Here is a 19388-nt window from a genome sequence, read left to right as displayed (position 1 = left end):
AGTTTTGTAACAAAAACATGATATTGTAACAAAAATGCAACTGCAGCCCACTAAAAAGCCATTACTTGTGTTAAAGGATTAATTATTTACACCCTATTAGTAATGTTGACAGGCTAATTCATATTTAAAAGGCTGTGTTACCTTCATTGTAAGGCTCAAATATGTTTTGCAGCCCCACCACAAATTTTCAGATTAAAAATTGCTTGAAAATGTCTCTTTTGATAGTAAAGGATGCCAACTCTTCAATTACGGGATAGCATTTGGACCCAGAGCCCATACTAGGTAATATTAGCCACCCTGCATATGTTATTCCTAACTTTTTTGTTCATTTACAGGCTGTATGAAGTTGTTTGTCTAAATGCTTCATTAAGGTACTTGGATGTATTTATTTTATTTTTCAAATGAGTTTATATTAAGTTTTTATTAATTTACTCAACGAGAGGTGGTGTGTGTGCAGTGTCGTCATCCAACATGAAACAAACAATATTAGACAGAACATGTCAGCTCTAATGGTTGGTTTCAACCCAGAAGATGCAAAAGCATAACAGAAATAAACAATTTCCGCTTTCACATAAACTATTTCTTGAAAAACATTTTCTCTATAGAGCGATTCAGTCCTGTCAGAAGACAACTCGCAATTTAGCCAACTGCTGTCCTTTCAGCACCTGCGGTACTAGGCTGCTGGTTCGGACAAAGCTGAAGTCGGTTGACGAAATGGATACGTTCATCACACTATGCTGCTGGTGTGAAATTCAGATAGCCCTTCTGCTCTTTTATAATAATCTTTCAAAATCGGCTAAAGCCAAAAGACTGGGACCACAGTGGTTCGCTCAAGGACACATCGACTAAGCAGATGCATGTGGCTGCAGGGGCTTAAGCCCAGGACTCCCAATCGCAAGCCAATTTCCCTAATCATTGCACCACCCCACTGCTCCTGATTTTGCCACCATGAGAATGTGTCATCAAAAATAATTACAAAACATTAAAGGCTAGAGCAACATGGAGAGAAAACACTGCAGGCAGCATCTTTCAGTGACGAGGATGACAAAGCCAATTTGGGAACCTTTTACCCAGTGGCACATACCTTCATCCCTCACCGACTGAAACAACTAACACATCGTGGTTGCATATGCTTAACTGGCTCTCCCGCGCTCCCACAAGTGAGACCAGAGCCTTGTTCGCTTTCCAAAACCCAGCAGCAACAAGCCAATCTGTTCTCAAACAGCTGGAGCTGCCCCCAAGAGTGAAAGAGGGAGAAAAAAGGGAGGGAAAGAGGGGGGGAGGGAGGTCTCAGAGAGAAAACAGGCAGAGAAAGTGTGAAAATGAGAAACAGAGCAAAAGACCGGGATGGGAGCATAGACACAGAGAGTATGAGAGTTCGCTGTCATAAATAATCAATGCTTAGTCAACACAGAAAACGAGAGCACGTGAAGGAGCCAGGGCTTCCTCCTATTCCCTAATCCAAAAAGGGAAAACTGCCAGCTCACATATGTCACGAGTAAACAGGGCTGAGCTAAGTTGAAGAGGATATATGGAGACAGACAAAATGATAATCGGAGGAAAAGCGACAGAGAGAAATTAAAGTGAGGGAAGAGACTGCAGAGAGTTTTTGCAGAGAGAATATGGAAAAGGTGAAAGTGAGAAAGAAAAAAGAAAGAAAGAAACACTTGGAAAGCAGGAAGCGGGCTGCAGGAAATTCCTTTGTCATCCTCCTGACCCTCTCTGCTTGTCAAAAAACTGGAATATGACAGTCCACGTCCTCTTTCTCTTCTCCCTCACTCCTTTTTCCTTTTCTCCGGCTGTGTCCGTGTGAGCGTGCTGTGCAGCGACGACTAGATTTCAAGTCATCTGCCATTTGTTAAGCGCACTTGCTTCATGCTACAGACAACTTTGTGACTCGGAAACGTGTTCATACCTCATGTCCTCAAGCAGGTCACATTCGGTCTGGTGTTTAAAGTGCAGTCTTGTCATCTGCTCTGTGTGAGTGTTTTTCAGCTCCTGTGTCACTTTGACCTGGATGAAACAAAAAGACATGTTATTAAATGTGTTATTTATTCATCCATCAGCTCCACAGGCATGTTATTGATCTCTATGAAGCCCAACTTTCAACAAATCATCAGTCCTCACATATCAATATATTAAAACAGTAACTACATATTAACCTAGATGTGATTTTGGCCAATGCAGAGGACATAAATGGCTGTCTTTTCCTGGTTGTAAAAGGGTTCATTGAATGACGAAAGCTTCTACCTGGCTGTAAGTTATAAATGCACGTTAACAATAAATGATCCATATCAATCCATAATATTTCCATCTCATTGACCCTTCGTTAGATTAAATGCTGCATGAAATTGCCCAAAGTAACAGACTGAATACAGAAACATCTTTTAACATGAGCGCATTTCATTTTGTGTTTTTAGATAATCTGCTGATCTATTAAACTGTTTAAAGAAAGAAAGATTTGCTTTTAAAAATTTGTGATATTTTAACGTAACTTGTTTCAATCAAAAAACTAAGAATTGTTTGGACAACTGGACAAATATGCCCTCACCAGCCACCTCATTGGGTAAACCTGGTCAGTTGCTTGTTACTGCAAATAACTAGTCGATCACATCAGCAACTCAGTGCATTTAGACAAGCATACATGGTCAAGACGACCAGCTGAAGTTCAAACCAAGCAGCAGAATGGGGAATAAAGATCCTTTTGGTGCTGGACAGGTTAGTCTAAGTGTTTCAGAAACTGCTGACCTGCTGGGATTTTCCCAAACAACCCTCTCTATGGTTTACAGAGAACGGTCTGCCTTGTTGATGGCAGAGGTCAGAGGAGAATAACAAGACAGCTTCCAGCTGTAACTCAAATAACCACTCGTTAAAACCAAGGTCTGCAGAAGAGCATCTGTGAACAAGCAACAACCTTGACCACAGCAGGTGCCACTCCTGTCAGCTATGAACAGAAAACTGGGGATACATTTTGCGCAGGCTCACCAAAGTTCAACAACAGAAGGTTGGAAAAACTGTTCCCTCACAAACAACATGAAAGCATATATCCATCTTGCCTTGTATAAGGAGTTCAGGCTGGTGGTCTAATGGTGTGGAGGATATTTTCTTGGCACATTTTTGGCCCCTTAGTACAAAATGAGAATTGTTTAAAGAAGCACTGCAAACCTGAGTATTGTTGCTGACCAAGTCCATCCCTTTATGACCAGTGTACCAATCGTCTAACAGCTGTTTCAAGTAGGCTAACACACCATGTCACAAGCTCAAATCATCTCAATCTGCCTTCTTGAACATAACAATGAGTTCACTGTACTCAAATGCCGTCCATAGTCACCAGATTTCAATCCAATAGAGAACCTTTGGGATGTGGTGGATGCGCAGCTGACAACTTTGCAGCAACTGTGTGACACTGTCATGTCATGTGGACCAAAATCTCTGAGGAATGTTTCCAGCACCTTGTTGAATCTAAGCCATGAAGCCTTCATTAGCCAAAAATAAATATGAGTGACACTGATTTCAAAATGATGTATACTGAAAAGCACTATATTCTCTAGCTGCCCATCAACTGTCCTACTCTGAAGTAACCTGTAAGTAGCACATACATATACTGTATACACTCCCACTCATGACCCATCAATGTAAAAGTCGGCGTCAGGGTTTTGTGAGACCTTCAGTGAGGCAGGTATGGGGATTTTTTGCAGTTAGAGGTGACTGAGAATACTCTTAACATCCCCCATAACTGCAGTGTTTAGTAAAGATGCTGTGTGCATCAAATTCAATTTAGTGGCCAGGCTCCTTCACACATCTTATGCTAAAAGAGACATGCACACAGACACACAGACACAAACACACACATCTCCTGCCAACAGAGTCGCTGTGAAGGTCATTGTGCATTGTCGGGTGAATTCCATCGGCTATTCACCAGAGTAACAGTGGGCAAATTCACGACTGTTCTAGACAAAACAATCAACAACATGCCACACACACTACACTGGCACACACACCAACACACAAACACAGCACAGCTCCTTTCTTTCATGTGCTGTGCCTTTGAAGATAAGGAGGGAGTGGTTCATTACAATCAGGGCAAAATTTCTTCACTTGATTTCACCTTCTATCACTCAGTGGCAACCCCAGAGGATGGCGAGAGGAGGGGAATGGTGACAGAGAGATAGAGAGATGGGGCGGGGGTTACAAAATGAAAAAGAAGATGTCAAATAAGGGCAAATGTGAAAATTATGAATAACAAAAATGGAAAGAGGAAGAGATATGGCGTAAACATCCCCGACTGTGAGATAACAATATCAAGAGGAGTTTAAATTGTTTGTCTTTTGGCTGCATCCCCCTCCACTACAACCATTAACCTTCTCGGTGGTCTTCCTATTTCCTTCTGCCTTAAAATAAGGCAGAAGATAAAAGGGGAGGGTTGTGTCAGGAAGGGCATCCGGCATAGGATCTCCGCCAAATCAAACATACCTTCAAGCACATGTGAGGATGTCAGATTCACCCCAGTAATGAAGCATGTATACCAATACACACACACCCTGTCTGATATGTATCCAGTCTAAAGATGCAAAGATGCTTTCACTAATTAAACTTAAGATTCAATGCCATCCGTTGATGCAGTTAATGTCAATTTAAAGAGTTCAAGTTCACCCCAAAATCAAGCATCTGCAAAACACTTGTGTAGCCTGAAATTTCACAGGCTCAGCTAAATTTGCCCAGTTCTAACCAATTCTTTAAATCCACAAAACAGAGACACTTCCTCAGCGTCCACACCCACTCTCGAACCTATGGATTTAAAGCTAGATAGGCAGACACTGCATTGCCTTTGTCAGGCCTCTTTAATTTAAGCCACATAAGGCGAATAAAAGAGAGCTGAAATGACTCCATGTTTGTTAGCAGATGTGCTGAGACACAGACAGAACACTTAAGGGGCTGTATGTGCCGCACTGGGAGAGAAATTATTAGCATCCAACAGTCTAGCAGAGATGCTGTGGGCTGAGTGCACACTGAGGGTAGCGGCGCTATTGCCAGTGGGTAACTCACGAGTATTTTTTATTCATTTATTTGTAAATTATGCTTTTATTCTGGAAAAATTTTAACAGGAGGTTCAGGAAAGCAGTGTGTACAGCCTCAGTCAGGCGAAGACCTGCACAAGTGTGTGGTTTAAAGGCATGATATGGCATGTCCGAGGCCACAGTGTGTGTGTGTGTGTGTGTGTGTGTGTGTGTGTGTGTGTGTGTGTGTGTGTAAACGCAGGGTGTAAGTGGCACAGAGGGAATACGTGGTAATTAAGAGAAATCTGATGCGGAGCTTCACAGTGGGGAAATTGGCTCTTGTGCATCTATTTCAGGAGGACACACACACACAGACAGAAAGCAGTGGACCAGAAACTTCATCACACCCTCATGTGTATACACACATACACACTGCACAGCACGCTTTAGGCGTCCTTTCTCAGCCCATACAGAACCAGTAAGTCAGCGTGGCTCTGGCTGCACGCCTTCCTCGGTATGCTCGGCTTTTTGTCAGCTCTGCCTTCAGTGACCCCTGCACGGACTGATGAAGGTCTTTCTCTGAGACATCATCACAAAAGACGAAATCTTTTGTTGTGCTGTCTGGGGCAGGAGAGTGGAGTAGAGTGGAGTGGAGGGGGGGTTGCGGGTTGTTGTCATATTTCCACAGCGTCCACATTTTAACAAAAACAACCACCTCACTGGCCACAACGCTAAAAGCACTGCTCATATTTGAAGTTATTCCTATTCCTGCTGCACGTCTCTCCCCCTGAATCCCGTTTAGTCGTGCTTTGTGCCTCACGGTAGCCCACCTAGCGCTTTCTAGCTAACGTTATTTGACGTGTGAGGGTCACGCTGCTGCAGCGGCTGGACAGATGCACATTAATAACGTTCACAACTAACCCAGCTAGCCGTCCTTGCTAATGTTGGCTAGCGAGGGTCTTTCCGACCTCCCCTTTAATTTAGCCTTTATTTATTTATTTTTTTGTATTTATTTATTTATTTTTACCGGAAGCTTTTTGTCGTGGCTGTCCAACCGTGAGCTTACAACACTGTTATCTGCCTGTCATTGTCTGCACAGCCCTACTAAAAACATAACGGACTCACCTTCCTCGGCGGCGGCTGCATGTTGAAGTATTGACATGAATGGTATTTCCCTTGTGAGATGTATTGTAATTCCGAGAGGATATCCAAATCAGTGTATGGCACTAATATTTCTATGTTTTCCCCCCCTCTTGCTTCCTGAAACAAACACCAACAAAAAGAAAGAAAAAAGCCTCCCCTCCGAACCACAGGGAGGAAAGACGGGAGTTAAATTTGTACTCCGGCGGCCATGACTGATGATAAATGGCTAGTTTATATGCAGAGCAGAAACTGGAGCTACGAGGAGAGACCGGACACGCTTGTGTCGGCTGCTGCCACTACGACAGGACTGGTGTGTTACTGTACTCTTGTGAGCAGGAGAGGGGGAGGCAAACAGGCGGAGAAGAAAAAGCAGAGGGAAGGGATGAGGAAGATATTAACGGGGAACCCCATCAGCAACTCAGCTCAAGGGCTCCACCGTGCGGGGAAGAGCAGGACAGCGCCCGTGCCTCATTAATGAAAGACGGCCATCAGGACGGGAAGAGATAATCTTTTTGTTTGCTCGTTCTCGCCCTGTGCTGGCGGTAAAATATAAGTAAAGTTGTCTTAAAGCATATAAGTCGGAAAAAAAGATTTTTAAATGTTTTATTTATTTATTCATTGTTTTTTTTACAGCCGCTCCAGCTTGCTTATAGGGGGAAGCGCAGGAGGCAGAGTCCCGCAGACCTGCATAGCAACAAGAAACCGCATTCAATCAATGGTGGAGTAGGAATAAAAACGGGATTTTGTTTCAAATAAATAAATAGACAAATTACATATACAAGTTATTTAAAACGTTTTTGCATATGACCTATTATTTCTTGGCTAGGGAGTCCTAAAAAGCGTCTAATCCACACGATTACTCACTATTATTATGTAGATTATGGCGCACGTCAAAAAATCTATAGAAAATCAGGGGGCAGACAGAGTAAAATAGGGTCACTGGGTTCATTGCTCCTGGGGAACGGTGATAAAAGTCTTGTCAAGGGTTGGCATCAGCTGCAGCTGGTATCACAGCACCCGCAAGTATGAATGCATGCATGCAGCCCGTAGCATATGCTTTTATTAGGCGTCATTGCTCGTGGTTAAAAATCGGCCAAATGCAGGAATCTGCTGCATTTCTGGGTCTTCCGTTATAACACAGTTTATATCTCGGGTCATGGACCGCTTTTCATACAAAACAAGACGTCATTTTAAGATAGTGGGGAACTGGGCTGGACATTTTTTACACAATTAATCAATTAATTCAGAAAATAATTTGAAGATTTAATTAAAAAAATCATAAACTTTAGCTTTACATGAAGAACCATTGTTCTTCTGGGATCAGGTTGTAAACGGTTGTAAGTACTTGGACACACATTTGAATCACTTCTTCCAGCCAGCTGTGTTAGCTTTATTTTTCAGGGTGGCCTCTGCAACATGAGACTAGAAATCACCCAAAAATCTTCACCATGAAGCAATATTGCATGTCACTCTGCTCACACCCCTGTCAAACTGTGTAGTTGTCCAGCTTTTGGGAAAGTAAGTAAGCTTCCCATAAAAAAAAAAGATACAGTGATTAATGGAATAAATAGGTAAAACTAAATAAAAGCAAGTCTACGCAGGTCGGTCTTATGCTTCCTTTTTAATGCCATCAACAGTGTCCACAGATCTTAGTCCACTGGAAGCCAGTTCCACAACTTGGGAGCCACAACTTTAAAGCAAAGTCTCCTTTTGTACTTTTGTACCTAGACCTACTGTAGATACCACCAACAACCACTAATCAGCTGACCTCAGAGACCCAGTAGTCATGTATAGATGTATTAATTCACCAGGAAGCATATAGCCAAGGATCACAGAAATCTTAAATTGAACCTTAAAGTTTATGTGGAACAAGTCTAAATGGGATAAAATCAGCGTCACATGTGGGCTTTTATAGGACCTGGTGAGAAGCTTTGTATTCTGGACCTGCTGGAAGCAACACAGAGATGATTTACTCAGGCGAAAGAATAATGAATAATGGGTGATCGAGGACGCGATGACACAAAAGCGTGTATAGTCATTTCCATTTCACACTGAGACACGGTATATTTTTAAAGAGCAATGTTCTGCAGATGATTAAAAAAAACAAGTTTTAACAAGACATGCCCATCAAAACTGAACCCTCCTCTAAAAGGAACACCAGGATCTCTCATGGAGTACTGAAGATTAATAGAGTTAATGTTGTTAGGGGCACACATAAGAGTGTCATGGTTTTTTGTGTGTGTGACAACTGATTGTTCTGAAGAACAGATGGTTTTATTTGTTTACATTCTGGGGTTTGAATGGCATGTATGAGATGTGTGCAATAGAATAAAATATAAAGGTGTTACCCAAGCTTTAGGTAACACCGCGAGATAAGGCGGCAGAAGATACCGCCTTATCTCAGAAGATACCCAGATCAACCATGTCAGAGGCAGCAGACAGACCTATCAGAACTTCACCTCCATCTCCATGTTTTAAAATATAATTTGAAACTCTACAAACAGCTGTTTCAGTAGAGTGAATCAAACTGAATTTATCCAAATTGTTTTTCAGCAGTTGACTACCTTCAGCAGTCCTAGAAGTGTAGTGCTAAAAGGCCTTTTTGAAGGGCCAGCATTGGGCTTTTGAAAAAGAGGGTGGATAACAGCCTGTTTAAATTGTGAAGGGGACACAGCCAGAGGTTAAAGAGTTGTTAACTATCCCGAGAACAACACAGCCCAGAGGTGTAAATGACCTGTTTGAACAGCTTCACCATGTGAGGTTGGTAAAATGTCAAGTGGGCAAGAAGAGGGTTTGCTGACGAGATCATATCAAAGACATCGGCCCAAAGGACGGGTCATATTTGCTCTGATATGATAGATCTTATTAACCAAGAAAGAAGGAAAGTTTTCACACTCTTCAAGCAGGAGAAACAGGATAAATGGCGTCTCTGAACTTTTGGGTTCCCTTTGCTGTTATGAATTAAGCTTGAGTGAAGCGCGAGAACATCCCGCTGGCTTGGAAGACAGAGGAAAAGACAAACTAGCTCAGAGGAATTGAGCGTTTTACTTCTTGCCTCCTACGTGTTATGTTCAAGGTTAAGGTACAGGTAATCATTCATTTACAAAGTTTCTGGAGCAGGTGAGGCATTAAGCACACTTCCTCACCTATCACACTCGTATATTTCTACACACTCTCACACACATTCGCGCACTCGGAGGAATCGCATTCATGTTCACACCTAACCTTTTGACAGCGGAACAGAGGAAAATGGCTGCCACCCACTTATGAATCGTAATTTTTGTGTTAGGATCCTGCAAGGATTGTTTTCATCTGTGATTTATTTTATAATTTGGCTTCTGCACATACATTCCTTTGGCCTTACCGAGGTAAGAGATTGTTATGTGTCTGTGCCCATAAAACAAGAAAACAAGAAATCGGTGTGTTAACAGGGGAATTTTATTCTACTGAGTGGCTCCCACTGGTGTTTAAGTGTGCATACAGTGTGCTGGCCCCCCTGTGGTGTACCGCCTAAATCTTAAACTAAAGTTAAGATTAGAACAAAGCTCAGCAGCGTGCATTTCATCACAGCCCACAGCCCTTGTTGTTAATGCAAAATCCAAAAAATCGTTAGTTTCACAGGTTAACAACCATTATTGTGGCGTGTGAGAGAAATACGTTTTATGCCCTTTGCTACATGATCATTATTAGTTAATTGTTACATATTTATAATAATTAATTCAGGAAAGTGACAAAGGAGTGGGCACTTTTGTTTGCACACTGGCAGCTTCATTGAAAATGATTGAAGAAATATAGGCATACACACCTTTTTTAATAGCATGGCCCAACTAACTGAAGCAGCTCTGTATATTTGATTTGGCAGATTTTCACACCAGATAAATGTCCTGACACAACCCTGAAAGGGATTTTTGTGTCCTCCTGGTACTGAGACAGTGATCGTTCACTTGTTAGGCAAATGTGTAAACCCAGACACTATGGAGCCACTAACAAGTAGCCTAACCAAAACTTCAGAAAACAATAGCACGGGAAAGAAAAAAGCAATAATTTCGAGTGAATAAGTTCAACTACACGTCAGATCAACGTAACCCAGAACTATTGTACTCAGCCTCAGTATGGCCAACTTCCCATGTGCATTTCTGGCTACTTTTCCTCCACAGTTTTTGAATTTACCAGTAAAAGAATAACAGTCACATTATCAAGGACCCACAATTATCATCAAACTCATAGAGGGTGATTGCTGATACTATCAAAACTGACCCGAGGGAATTTTCAAATAAGTTCAAATGATTTGTTTCTATTGGCTGGAACTCCATATAAAACACTGGGGCATGACCAAAAGGTACTTAACACGTAGTGGACCAGCACAAGCACGTACGCCAGCAACAATGTCTGTCATTTAAGTCGGTTATGTTGTGGTCTCTGCAAAGATTCCACACAGGAGTCTAAATCAGGCCTTAGGTGTGAGGGCAAATCTGATTGAGGCTTGTGCCACCTCATACCCTCCCTCTGGACACACCTCTGATGTCTTCTCCTAAGGAATTTGGGGGGTGGGGTGGGGGTGGCATGTTAAGCAAAATGCCCATTTAGTTGTTGGTGAACTAAATACTTTTACTAGTGCAGCTTATATCTATAAATAAAGATGATTATTATTATTATTACTGTTGTCATCAGTTTACAGGCTTACATTTTTACAAATTTCTTACTCTAATAATAAAAGATGATTTAAGGCCTTTTTTCATGCTAAAAAAAACTGTCTTCTTATTTTAATAATACTAAGAGTAATTCAAATATATATCTTTCTAGGTTTACCAAAGTGAGAAACATAAATATTTAACCAGTTCGAGGTGTCTGTTGGTTTTACTGAATATATGTAACATATTAGCCTCAGGCCCCAGATGCTTGCTCACTGTGGACACGCCGCAACTCGTCAAACAGTCATACGTCTTCACAACTTTTTCACTGCCTCCAGTCTCCCAGGAACACATTCAACCACAAACAACAATGTGAGGATACTTTGGACAGGATAGTCAGGATAATAGCACCCATACAGTGTGACTTACTTCATAAGCTATATGTTTTTTAGGGTTTGGGGTTTGTTTGGGGGGGGGATATTTGTGAACGGCTGTTTTACCAGAAAATAGCAGAAAGGAATTTATTGCCGAAGAGGTAAGTTCTTCTCAACTTGGTATGGCATGCACAAAAACTTAGGAACTACAAATATGGACGCTCGGGTCTGTTACCGATTAAATTTAACACAGGGCTGTTTAGAAGAGTAAAGGAGAGAAGAACGAAAGGTTCAGAGAGAGCAAAACAACATCAGAAAGAGGAAGGGGGTGGAAGGTCTGCTGCAGGTTAACTCCTCGGTGAGCTGAGAATTTAATAAGGTTGCATGTTGTTTCTTCAGGCTCTTTCTGTCCATTGTATTGCATGGCTGAACTTGGGCTTGTCAAATAAACAGAAAAATGGCCCGAGTTTGTGTGAGCCAGCAATGTTCAGCTCACGCCACTGAAACTCTCCAAGCTGAATCTGGTTTGAGTTAAAAAGTTATTCCTCTGTTTCTGCCGCTTGCAGCTGGAGGGTTTTTTAGACAACTTTGTCATGCCCAAACAAAACATGCTTTTTTTTAATCCGCCATGGGCCACAGCTGCACCAGATATTTTCTAAAAAAGTTGTTGGTACATAAGTTGGTGAATCAGTGTCTGAAATAAACTTTGAAACTGCATCGCTGATATGTTATTCAGAGGTGTCCCGGTGTTGTTTAGGCCAGGTGGAGGAACTGTACTGTCTGTTTAAGAGCCACCGCTTACACAGAGATTCATATTTTTGAATGGAAAAAAAAGCTTCAGGAGAGTCTAATTATCAGTTATGGTTTTAAGTAGCTCCTTCTCTTCTTTCACCCACAATTAAAGAAAGCAACAACTAATGTCTGTGAAATGTCCTTGTGCATTTTACAGAAATGAAGTGAGTCAAGCTGGATTATATTAATTTGATTGTGCAATCACAATTGGCTATTTGCCTATACTTTGGTATGGCATGATATGCTGGACTGTGCTGTTGAAGCATGCCAAAGCAAATGATTCAGGGCCTCTTTAACTGATGTCATATCCTTCTAATCACAACCATTTTCTTTGTCCTTTGTGCCTAATAGTTTTTTTCTCGATAGATAGATAGATAGATAGATAGATAGATAGATAGATAGATAGATAGATAGATAGATAGATAGATAGATAGATAGATAGATAGATAGATAGATAGATAGATAGATAGATAGATAGATAGATAGATAGATAGATAGATAACTAATTCATTCCTTTCTACAATTTTCCCCTCAGGTCTTCTCAGCATCAAGATGGCCAGCGTTGACAACAACAAGACCAACCAAACCAATTTCAGTGCCAGCTACTGTCAGTTCAATGATGATTTTAAATATATCCTCCTCCCTGTCAGCTACACCCTGGTGTTTGTGATTGGCCTAGCGCTGAACGCCACTGCGTTGTATGTGATTGTGTTCCACACCAAGCGCTGGAAGCCCTCGACCATTTATATGTTCAACCTGACAGTGTGTGACACCCTGTACATCTTCACGCTGCCATTCCTCATCTACTACTACGCCGACAAGAACGACTGGCCGTTCAGCGAACCCTTCTGCAAGCTTATACGCTTCCTGTTTTATGCCAATTTATACGGTACAGTTGTGGAAAGCTACAAACTCACACAGCGCAGTACAAAAGCTGAGCTTGACTTATTGTAGAGCAACAGCTTTGCAAGATAATATGCTGCAATACAGTATGCATTATTTGTCAGTGCAGTATGATGCAATAAGGTGTGAAATACAGTGTGTGTGTGTGTGTGTGTGTGTGTGTGTGTGTGGAGACTTTCAGCTTTAATTCAGATGAGCAGTCTCATGGCTGAGGGAGGGCCGTTCCCTTGATGTATTTTATAGGTTTACATCATAATCTTAGATGTCAGTGCAATTCAGAGAGGCCAATATTGGGCTGAAAAACCCAAATAAACCCGAAATAAATAAGAGAGAAACACAAAGCTTTAGGAGGGCCCAAATGCAGTCGTCAGCTCAGCGAAGCCAAATGAATAACTGAGTGGATGATCACAGAATTATTTCCATTGTTAAGAAAATCAACTTCACATCATCTAACCAAGTCAAAAAAAAATGCCTTAAGTGGTAGGAATATCATTATACACGCAAGAGACGCCTTCATGAACATAAACACTGAGGGTTTACAAACAAGGTGCAAACCACAGGTTACAATTTTTTTGTTTTGTTTTGTTTTTTTATGATCTATTAGTTAATACAAAGAATTACACAGTAATACTAATAATTATTAGTCTATGAAAAAGGCATGCTAAGCATTCATTTTCCCCTCTCTGACAGGTTCCATCCTGTTCCTGTCCTGCATCAGCCTGCATCGGTTCGTTGGTATCTGCTATCCGGTCCGCTCCCTCAACTGGGTCAGCGCCCGCCAGGCCCGGCTGGTGTCTGTGGCAGTGTGGGCCTGTGTGTTATTCTGCCAGGCTCCTATTCTCTACTTTTCAAGAACTAGGTGATTAAATGTTTGTAACTTTATTTCTCTGTCTTCGTTTATTTTGTGAAAGTGTCTCTAATTGCATTTAAGTGTGGACTATCGACTTTTGTGGCACACCAGTTTTGTACTGTGCTTATCTTAGGTGACCCTAATGGGACACACTTAAAAGAACAGCCAAGCTTTTACTCAGGTTGAGTGCCAGACAGGGGGAGTGCCGTTTAAAGATCCGAAACAAATGCAATCTGTTATCTGCTCTGTAAGGGACGTGAACACCGAGCGAATCTGCCACGACACCACCAGTCCAGAGCTTTTCGATGACTTCCTGGTGTACAGCTCAGTCGTATCAGTGCTCATGTTCGTCTTACCCTTCATGGTGGTGATGGTTTGCTACGGCCTGATGGTGAGAAAGCTTCTAGATACTGGCTGGGGGTCTGGAGCAAGAACCGAAGAGGAAAGAGGAGGCTTAACAGCCCAGAGGTCCAAACAGAAGTCAGTAAAGATGATCATCATCGTGCTGGCAGCGTTCATGCTGTGTTTCCTCCCTTTCCACCTCACCAGGAGTCTTTACTACTTTTTTAGATACATGAGGCAGGTGAATCCAGCACAGGTGAGGACAAGCACTTCTTTAATAATAAACATGTTATGATGACTCTAAAAGATCGCTGAATGACATTTGCATCCATTCACCAGATCAGCTGCAGCTTGGTGGAAGCCTCCAGTGTGGCCTACAAGATTACACGACCTTTGGCCAGTGCCAACAGCTGCGTGGACCCCATCCTTTACTTCCTGGCAGGGCAGGATGCCCGCAGCAATCTCACTAAGAAGCGCAAACTGCCGCCACCAAAAGCAAACAGTGGAATCCAAAACTTGACAGCACAACACTAACACCATGTGACTGTTTGCCACCTGGGCTTGTGTAAGAGTAACAGACTGTTAAAGACTCGCATGTTTATCTACCACTCTCTTCCACACTGTGTTTTTCGTCCTGTCTCCCTCCCCTCACCCCCAACTGGTCGGGGCAGATAGCCGCCCCTCCCAGAGCCTGGCGCTGCTCTGAGGTTTTCTTCCTGTTAAAAGGAAGTTTTTTCTTCCCATGTGGGTCATTTTATTGTTGTTGTTGTTTTGTGTGTTTTAATGTAGAGTTTTTACCTTAAAATATAAAGCACTTCGAGGCAACTGTTGTTTTAGTTCAATATAAATAATATTCACTTAAGTTGAATTGAATTAAACATGATTGCAGGAAGGTTAATGACTCTCAGGACCACCTCCAAAGTGACAGCACCAGTGGGGGTTAAATACCTGGGACTTCCCATTAGTTTTTTTGAACAGAAGAACCTAAAAAGAAGTACTCAAAGCTACTGCCACCTGGATGGTTCAAAACCTACATAGACACACAGTATTGCATGACAGATGAGATCTCTTCAAGAGAGCACTTTTCAATCTTAAATTTGCACCAGTCGTTAGTTTAGCAGGTGCAACACTTCTGAGATGTTAATTTTACTTCAAGACAGATATTTTGTTATAGATACTATTTTTTGTTTTCTTTTTGCTAAGAATCCTAGTGAGAGCAAATTAAAGGGAAAAACCTGAAGTTTCGTTTTATTGTTAAAATACTGCAAATCAGGACAAAGGAGATTTATGATGACTGAAGATTAGAAATAAATGTCTATATTGTATTTGATTTCTGACAATGCATTAAATGCCTTTGGATGTACAGGGTATAAAGATAGTGTATTTATGAAAATAGAAAACTACGTGGCGTATCACAGCTGTGTGCTTAGAGAATTGATTTTATGAGTAATTTCCAGCACCTGATGTTTGTATAAGAACTAATAGGTTTTCTACTGTGAGCGTTGTTCTGACATGAAAGACAGGAATGCGTGTGTTCCCTGCAAGGGTCAACCTCACTGCAAATTTAAGGCTTGTTCTCGATGTCCCGGAGAAAAACACATGTCACAAATGTGAAGGATGTAAAAATCATGTAGTAAAGAAGAAGACATTTTTAAAATGTGGTAACTGGCAACCTGTCGAGGATTAACCCCACCTTTCGGCCTATGGCAGCTGGGATAGGGCAAGATGGATGGATGGATGGATGGATGGATGGATGGATGGATGGATGTTTTTCTTCTAATTTAAATCCATGTGTGTCCATAATTTTTTAAATCAAGGAGCCATAGGAAAAGAAGGGAATTTATAGTAACGTACAACAGTACAGACTCAAATATCCCTTTAATCTACAGTGAACCACTAGGGGGTGACAACCCCCCACAAGTTCATCATGGTTCAAGCAATCCCATCAAATATTTTGCCATTTTATAATCTAGCCTCACACAAATCTCAAGTCTCACATACTCACCAACTCCAGACACCACAAAGCCACACAGCAGTGCAACACCAAACCAGATAGCATTTAAAATACCTCTTTATTTTAAAAGTAAAAACATCATACAGGGAAAAAACTGCAATATTATATAAATGCATGCAAGCTGATGAGATGAATATTTAAATCCTTCCCTCTTTTCAGCAACACTTCAGCTTGAATACGTTTCATGATAACTGTAGTCTGAGTGAGAAAGTTACTAAAAACAAATCAAAAGAAAACATGTAACGCAGTCAATAAATACCCTTCCCTCCAGACATACTGTCATATTCCTTGTCACAACATAATAAGAAAATATGAAAATGAGCAGTTAAAAAAAGCCTCTATCATTATAGTACACACTTGAAAACCCAGGAGGATGTAAACTAAAGCCAACTGAGCTCGCATGACTGAGGCATTTAAACCGCTAATTCTCTGCAGCCACTGGTGGGTTTATTGAATTAAACTATAAAATAAAAAAAATAAATAAATATGTGCGTGTGTGTCTGTGTGTGTGTTTATAGAAGTGGTTTCTTTGAATTTTGAAGATTGCATAGCTATAGAGTGTTTTCATGAATAGAAGAGGAAACTGTAACAGCTGAAGGAAAAAGCACTGAGATGTTGCACCCAAATGATAGAAAAATAACAAATATCATGTTAAACTTATGCTGCACTTCAGCCTTCGGGCTTATGCATGGTAGTGTGGTAGCATTTGCTGGGTTTTTTTCTAACTTTTTCCTTTTTTTAAAATGATAAACCACAAATGTCACTCGCTGGTGCAGTGCAGTTGTCTTTCCCATTATAAGGGATCTAACGTATCACCTCATGCATACTTTAAAATTACAAAACGCCATGTTTGTCTAAACCCACCCATATTTACATATGTACATGTTTATTTACATGTTTTCTTCTACAAAAGCGAGACCCACCCCTGTAACTACTCTTTCACTCTAATGACGACAGCAGCTGGGAATGAGCCAATGGGCTGCGGCGTCATTAAAAATGCTCCGATATAGCCTGAGGTGCCCCTCTTAAAGAAAAATCGGTACATCCCGAAAATGTAAATCTCGCCATTTTTATTTGGTTGTATTTTTTACTCTAAAAGGTTTTAACTGAGTGAGCAAGTGAGGTCTGAAACCTCCTCAGTTTTGGTGTCAGCAAAATTACTTATATTTAATTATTTAAACATATAACATTAAAATAAAATTAAAACATACCTTTTTTTAAATAATGAAGTGTCAAATGATCCAGATTTCTTATTTTTATTTGGCTTATTAGCCAACTGTGGTGCTAAAAAACTCATATGCTCATTGATGTTGCAAACCACAGGCTGATAGGCGGAGATTTTCTGTTTTTTATAGTGCATTCTTATAAATTATTATTATTTTTGTTGTTTTGTTTTTTCTTTTTTTTAAATGGAAGCACTCCTTTTTAAAAAAAAAAAAAAGTCCGGGAGTGCATTTGTGTATAATACACGCTTCCCTCTTTCTAGTGTCAGTTATTGTTAACCGCTCTGTCCTTGCATGTCTCGCGACCCGTTTCTGTTCGGATGTAGCTGTGGTGCCTCTGATGCGGCATCCGATACGTCTAAAATACAATAACCTGCCTATGTAATAATAAATACAGTTATATTCCTATTATTGCATTATTAGAAACAACTACTTCCAGCAGCAGGTGGTTGTGGTTTATCGGTGTCAGTCAACTAAATAAAACACCCTTGGTGTCAGCGGGTCAAGCCGTCGCCGGTGAATGAGGTCATCTTCAGCGAGGTAGCAATATCGTCCCTTCACCTGCAAACATGAATGAAAAACAAAATTAATTATGATATTTTTGTCATTTTAAATAAATCTCAATTTGATTTGACTAAATCTAACCAATTGTCAAGACTACATCAGTCGCTGGTCAGTACAGTCTTCAAGTGCTGGCAGTGCACAGAGGAAATGAAACAGAAAGAAACAGCATGGATAGAAAGAGAGGCCAAAACTTCTTGCTGTGTTTGGAGTTCCTACCTCCGGATGCCAGATGAGGAAGACAAGGAGAAGGACTTCCCGCCGAAGAAGGAGTTCCTTTGCTCCTGGGATGCTCTCTTGGTCTCCACTGTGCATGGCTTCTGCTCCGGGATCTGAGCAACTTGAAATCTGTGAATCAACATATAACATAACCATTATTACATTCAGAAAACAACCCTATTATGACATTGCCTTGTCTGCGCGTTAGTACCTGTGTCCTCCTGTGTGTTATGTAAATGTTAGTGAACACAGTACAAAGGTGCACACAGGTGTTCTCAAATTTAAACAGCAGAATTGTCACACCATCTCCTCCTTTACTAAATCCCTGATTCTTCTCTGTAGTCTTCCTCTTTTCCTCCTGCCATATATCCACTATCACTCCTGTGCACATGTTCAAACCATCTCAGCCTTGACTCTCTGACTTTGTCTCCAGTTAATTCAATTTTTACTTGGGATCAACTGAGATAGGCTCCCCCTCACCTTCCTCAACCCAAACCACAAACACCCAGAACTGGATAAATTGTGAATGTAGGAAAGCCTCTGAAGTTACACTGGAACATCTCTCCAGCAAAAAATGGAATAACACAGTGAGAACATTTTGGGATGAATTCAAAGGTGCCTTCTTTTTTAGTCCATTGTAATTCAAAAAACCACAGACATCCCATTGTTAAGGAGTCTAATGTAAGTGCAGTTGGATTTTCTGAGCACTGCCCTTCTCTTCTCCTCTGTCCTCATAAATTCTCCTTGATACCTTCCCTTCACCTCTTGATGCGTTCTATGCAGGTCAAAGAAAAGTAGTTAGAAAAAGGAGGTAGGGGTTCATTTTTTTGGACTAATCAACTGCATAATTAGTCTTCGTGCCTTTTTAAGTGTATTTAAGTGTGTTTCTCTTGTGCATCGTCATGGTTACTTTCTGTGATTTTCCAGCCCACCTTCATTGTTTTCACCCACTGCTGATTGAATCCCTGTGCTCTGCGTCCTGTTGTGCAATCAGTCCCCTGTGTGTACCTATAGTCCTGCCTTTTCCTGTGTCCTCAGTCAAGATATCTTCCGTGTTAACTTGTCCTGTTGTTTGAACTTTGTTTTCTGACAATAAAGGCTCCTCTTTCACAACCCTGCCTGCCTCTGAGTCCTCTCCACCTCCTTCACGTCACTCGATTACACCGACCCTGGAAAATCGCCGCTGTGATGTAACAAGTGAGAGCTCATTTATTTTTGCTGGTGCAACTGTATAGGTGGTGGTATACAATTCAAATCCATGACCTCAGTAAAAACCAGCAATACTATTATTGTCAGTGATGCTGGGTACTTTCAGTAACAGCAAACAAAAATTTAAATG

At 41.1% G+C, this 19388-nt stretch overlaps 3 protein-coding genes and 1 long non-coding RNA gene across 8 annotated transcripts in view; 2 read left to right on the top strand and 2 right to left on the bottom strand.

Moving 5' to 3' along the window:
* fchsd2 (FCH and double SH3 domains 2) overlaps positions 1-6293 on the bottom strand; it is a 77384-nt gene extending 71091 nt beyond the window's left edge. For both annotated transcript variants that reach the window (XM_085245720.1, XM_085245721.1), the window contains exons 1-2: positions 6123-6293; positions 1916-2013 (exon numbers count right to left, since the gene is read on the bottom strand). In XM_085245720.1, the coding sequence (XP_085101846.1) occupies positions 1916-2013; positions 6123-6143 (119 nt within the window). In that variant the 5' untranslated portion in view covers positions 6144-6293. The remainder of the gene's footprint in view (positions 1-1915; positions 2014-6122) is intronic.
* On the top strand, positions 5747-6888 carry LOC146559614 (uncharacterized). The gene is made up of 3 exons (XR_014888369.1): positions 5747-6164; positions 6281-6682; positions 6774-6888. It is a non-coding gene; the product is annotated as an uncharacterized LOC146559614 (long non-coding RNA).
* A 2558-nt stretch (positions 6889-9446) lies between these two features.
* p2ry2.1 (purinergic receptor P2Y2, tandem duplicate 1) lies at positions 9447-15395 on the top strand. Of its 3 annotated transcripts, none has more exons than XM_085245719.1 (5): positions 9447-9508; positions 12473-12826; positions 13531-13699; positions 13943-14288; positions 14372-15395. In XM_085245719.1, the coding sequence occupies exons 2-5, from the start codon at positions 12490-12492 to the stop codon at positions 14564-14566; spliced, it is 1047 nt and encodes a 348-aa protein (XP_085101845.1). In that variant the 5' UTR covers positions 9447-9508; positions 12473-12489; the 3' UTR covers positions 14567-15395. The 3 variants fall into 3 exon arrangements, with proteins under 3 accessions (XP_085101845.1, XP_085101843.1, XP_085101844.1); XM_085245717.1 differs by lacking the exon at positions 9447-9508 and adding an exon at positions 11154-11306; XM_085245718.1 differs by lacking the exon at positions 9447-9508 and adding an exon at positions 11425-11503.
* Positions 15396-16085: 690 nt separating this feature from the next.
* relt (RELT TNF receptor) overlaps positions 16086-19388 on the bottom strand; it is a 31437-nt gene continuing 28134 nt past the window's right edge. Inside the window, exons 10-11 of one of the 2 annotated variants that reach the window (XM_085245715.1) lie at positions 18050-18178; positions 16086-17830 (exon numbers count right to left, since the gene is read on the bottom strand). In XM_085245715.1, coding sequence (XP_085101841.1) covers positions 17827-17830; positions 18050-18178 — 133 coding nt within the window. In that variant the 3' untranslated portion in view covers positions 16086-17826. Of the gene's footprint in view, positions 17831-18045; positions 18179-19388 lie in introns of those variants that run through there. The other variant, XM_085245716.1, reaches the window with a different exon arrangement.

This window comes from Mchenga conophoros, linkage group LG14 (assembly GCF_057382185.1).
Source record: "Mchenga conophoros isolate Kocher_MC1m ecotype Shallow Benthic linkage group LG14, M_conophoros_male_GT1.1, whole genome shotgun sequence".
NCBI classification, from domain to species: domain Eukaryota; kingdom Metazoa; phylum Chordata; class Actinopteri; order Cichliformes; family Cichlidae; genus Mchenga; species Mchenga conophoros.
Note: the sequence above shows the minus strand (reverse complement) of the source record. Positions and strands in the feature narration are given on the sequence as shown.

Coding starts and splice junctions, on each gene's coding strand:
- p2ry2.1 (XM_085245719.1), top strand. CDS start 12,490: ATGGCCAGCGTTGACAACAACAAGACCAACCAAACCAATTTCAGTGCC. Junction 12,827..13,530: donor GTTTTATGCCAATTTATACG/GTACAGTTGTGG, acceptor CCTCTCTGACAG/GTTCCATCCTGTTCCTGTCC. Junction 13,700..13,942: donor CTCTACTTTTCAAGAACTAG/GTGATTAAATGT, acceptor CTGCTCTGTAAG/GGACGTGAACACCGAGCGAA.